General features: G+C 76.7%; 1 protein-coding gene across 1 annotated transcript in view; it reads right to left on the bottom strand.

Annotated features, from left to right (window-relative positions):
- RTN4RL2 (reticulon 4 receptor like 2) overlaps nt 1-2,327 on the bottom strand; it is a 4,696-nt gene extending 2,369 nt beyond the window's left edge. The window contains exon 1 of the mRNA XM_039706621.1: nt 2,065-2,327. Within this exon, the coding sequence (XP_039562555.1) occupies nt 2,065-2,098 (34 nt within the window). The 5' untranslated portion in view covers nt 2,099-2,327. The remainder of the gene's footprint in view (nt 1-2,064) is intronic.
- Between the last annotated feature and the right edge of the window lie 416 nt (nt 2,328-2,743).

Below are 2,743 nucleotides of genomic sequence, written 5' to 3' on the forward strand. Positions count from 1 at the left end.
GCCGCCCGCCCCCGCCGCCCCCGGGGCCGTGCCCACCCGCCTGGCACCGGCACTCCCGGAATGGCCCGGCGGCCACGGATGGCTCCAGGAGCCCCCCGGGGCCGTGCCCACCCCATCGAGCCGTTTGGAGAGTCCCATGGTTCTGATCATTCCGTAGGGTTGGGCACCCCAAGGAGCCCCCAGGACTGTAGCCACCCTTAGGGCCGTGGTTGCCCAGGAGAACCCCAAGGTCATGGCAACCCCACAGGGCTGGGTGCTCCTAGGAGCTCTCCAAAGCCACGCCAGCTCCAGAGGGCCACATTCCCCAGGAGAACGCCAAGGTCATCACCACCCTGTAGGGCTGGACACCCCGAGGGAGGGGACTGTGCCCACCCACAGGGCCACGGCCCCCAGCAGGCCCGAGAGCCATGTCTCCCCAGGGACCCTCGAGGCCATGCCCACCCACACGGCCATGCTCCCCTAGGACATCCCTAGGACCACAGACCCCATGGAGAATCCCAAGGTCATGACGCCCAACAGCACTGGGCGCCCCTAGCAGCCCCCAGACCCACACCACCCACAGGGCTGTGGTCCCCAGAGACCCCCAGGGCTGTGCTGCTGCACGGCACCAAGGCCGGGCACCCCAAAAAGTGCCTGTCCACCTGCGACCTTCTGGGGCTGTTCCTGCTGCTGGGGTCACGCTCCCCAGGGACCCCCAAAGCTCCCTGACCCCCCCTGCCGTGGCCACACTCCCACGGGACCGTGCCCGCCCCACGGCCCGCCAGAGCCCCTCACAGGGTCACAGACCCCTGGGACCCCCCTCACCCCAGCCTGGGGGGGGGTCGGCGCCCCCTCCCCAAACGGGGCGGTGCCACGTGCGCGCGTGCCGCGGCCACGTGTGGGGCGGGGCACGCGTGGGCGCGGGCTGACGACACGCGCCGCGGCTCCGGGCGCTCAGCATCCCCCCCTTCTCCCCCCCCCCACCCGTGTCCATCCCCCCCCTCAGGCTGCAACCCGAGAGCTTCATCCATAATTCAGCCCGGCGGCCTGGATCCACGCCCGGGGATGCGTGGATGCGCCCAGTCGCCGCTACCGGGGGAGGGGAGAGGAAGGAGGGGGGCGGTGGGACTCTCCGGTGCACCGGAGGTCACACCGGAGATGCACCGAGGGGTCCCACCGCCCCCTTCCCTCCCTTCCCCTCTGCCGGTGCTCCACGAGTTGGGGGGGTACCCACCCCCCAGCCACCCACGGAGGCGTCCGGCGCATCTGCTCAGCGCCGCCCCCCTCCCCCGGCGCCCCGTGCCGGCGTGCGCCCCCCACCCGCGTCCCATCTGTCACTCCCCCACGCCGCGGGCTGACTCAGTTGGGAGCTGAAGTCACCGGTTCTCAGCTTCCCCCCCTCCCCGGGTGCCAAACCCCCCCACCCCGGTAGTTGCGGGTACCCCACGGCCCCGCGGCACCCACCCGCGGCGTGACCCGGGCGCTCCCGGCTCCCCGCCGTGCCCGCACCGGGAGCCGTGGGGCGGCTCCGCGCCGGGCTGGGGCTCCGGGGCTGGCACCGCGCACCCCCTGCGTGGTGGGGCACGCCCCGCTGGGCGTCGTGGGGTACCCACACTCCGGGCTGGGGGTCTTGGGGGGGCCACCGGGTATCCCGTGGCTGGTGGAGCGCCCCGAAGCCGGGCTGTGCGCGCCGGAGCTGCGCAGGGTGTGCCGGGGCGCCTGGGGCACCCCCGCGCTGCGCCGGGGGTGGCAGCGAGCACCCAAAAAGTGCCCGGCCACGTGTCAGGGGCACTGCCACGCCGGGCTGGGGGTCCCGGGGTGGCACCGCTACCCCGCGGGGCACGAGACAGCCACACCTCGGGCTGGGCTGGCGGCAGGCACCTCGTGGGTCGGGGGGCACCCTCGCGCCGGGGGGCGCGGGGGACCCAGCCTGGGGCGCCCCGGGACTGCGCCCCCACGCCGGGGTCCCCGCGCACCGGGGGCTCCCCACTCACCCCGGGGCACCCCGAGCCGGGACCGAGGTCTCCGGGTGGCACCCCAGGGTCCACCCGACACCCGCGGGACCCCGCCCGACCCCGCGCCTACCTGGGGGCAGGTCCCGAGCCGTGGGGGGCCGCATGGCGGGGCGGCCGCTCAGGCGCTGCCCACCCGCGGGGTCATGGCCGGTGCCGGGGGGCGCTGCTCGCCCCCTTCGCCCCCGCCGCGCCGCCGGGAGCAGCAGCCGCCGCCGCCCCGGGGCATGGCACGGGTGGGCTCGGGCTCGGGCACGGGTGGGCTCGGCGCGGCGCTGCCCGCGGCTCCGTGGGGCTGAGCCCTCCCCGCGCCGCGCCTTATCCCGGGGCGGCCGCTCCGCCCCCCGCGCCGGCCCCGCCGTTTAACCCTTCCCGGGCTGGCCCGCCCCAGGCGGGACAGGGGTGGGCACAGGGACTCCGGCGGGGACAGCGGGGACAGCGGGGGATGCGCTGCGGGCGCCCGCCGGGGACACGCCCTGCGGGACTCGGGAGGGGCACCCCAAAGGGGACACGGGCGTGTGACAGGCTCCCCCCGCGGGGAAAGGACGCGGAGCTCGCGGGGGGAGCTGTGAGCGCGGGGCACGGAGGGTGGCCTCCGTCCGTCCGTCCGTCTGTCCGTCCGTCCCTCCCTCTGTCCCGTGCTCCCTGGCCCGGCGCCGGGCTCTGGTGCCCCACGGACGGCGGGTCCCCGCGGGAGCTGCCCCCGGGGCGGGCGCGGCGGGGCCGGGAGCCCCGCACGGGGCGGGCCGCCG

Source organism: Passer montanus, unplaced genomic scaffold (assembly GCF_014805655.1).
Source record: "Passer montanus isolate IOZ18808 unplaced genomic scaffold, ASM1480565v1 scaffold195, whole genome shotgun sequence".
NCBI lineage: Eukaryota > Metazoa > Chordata > Aves > Passeriformes > Passeridae > Passer > Passer montanus.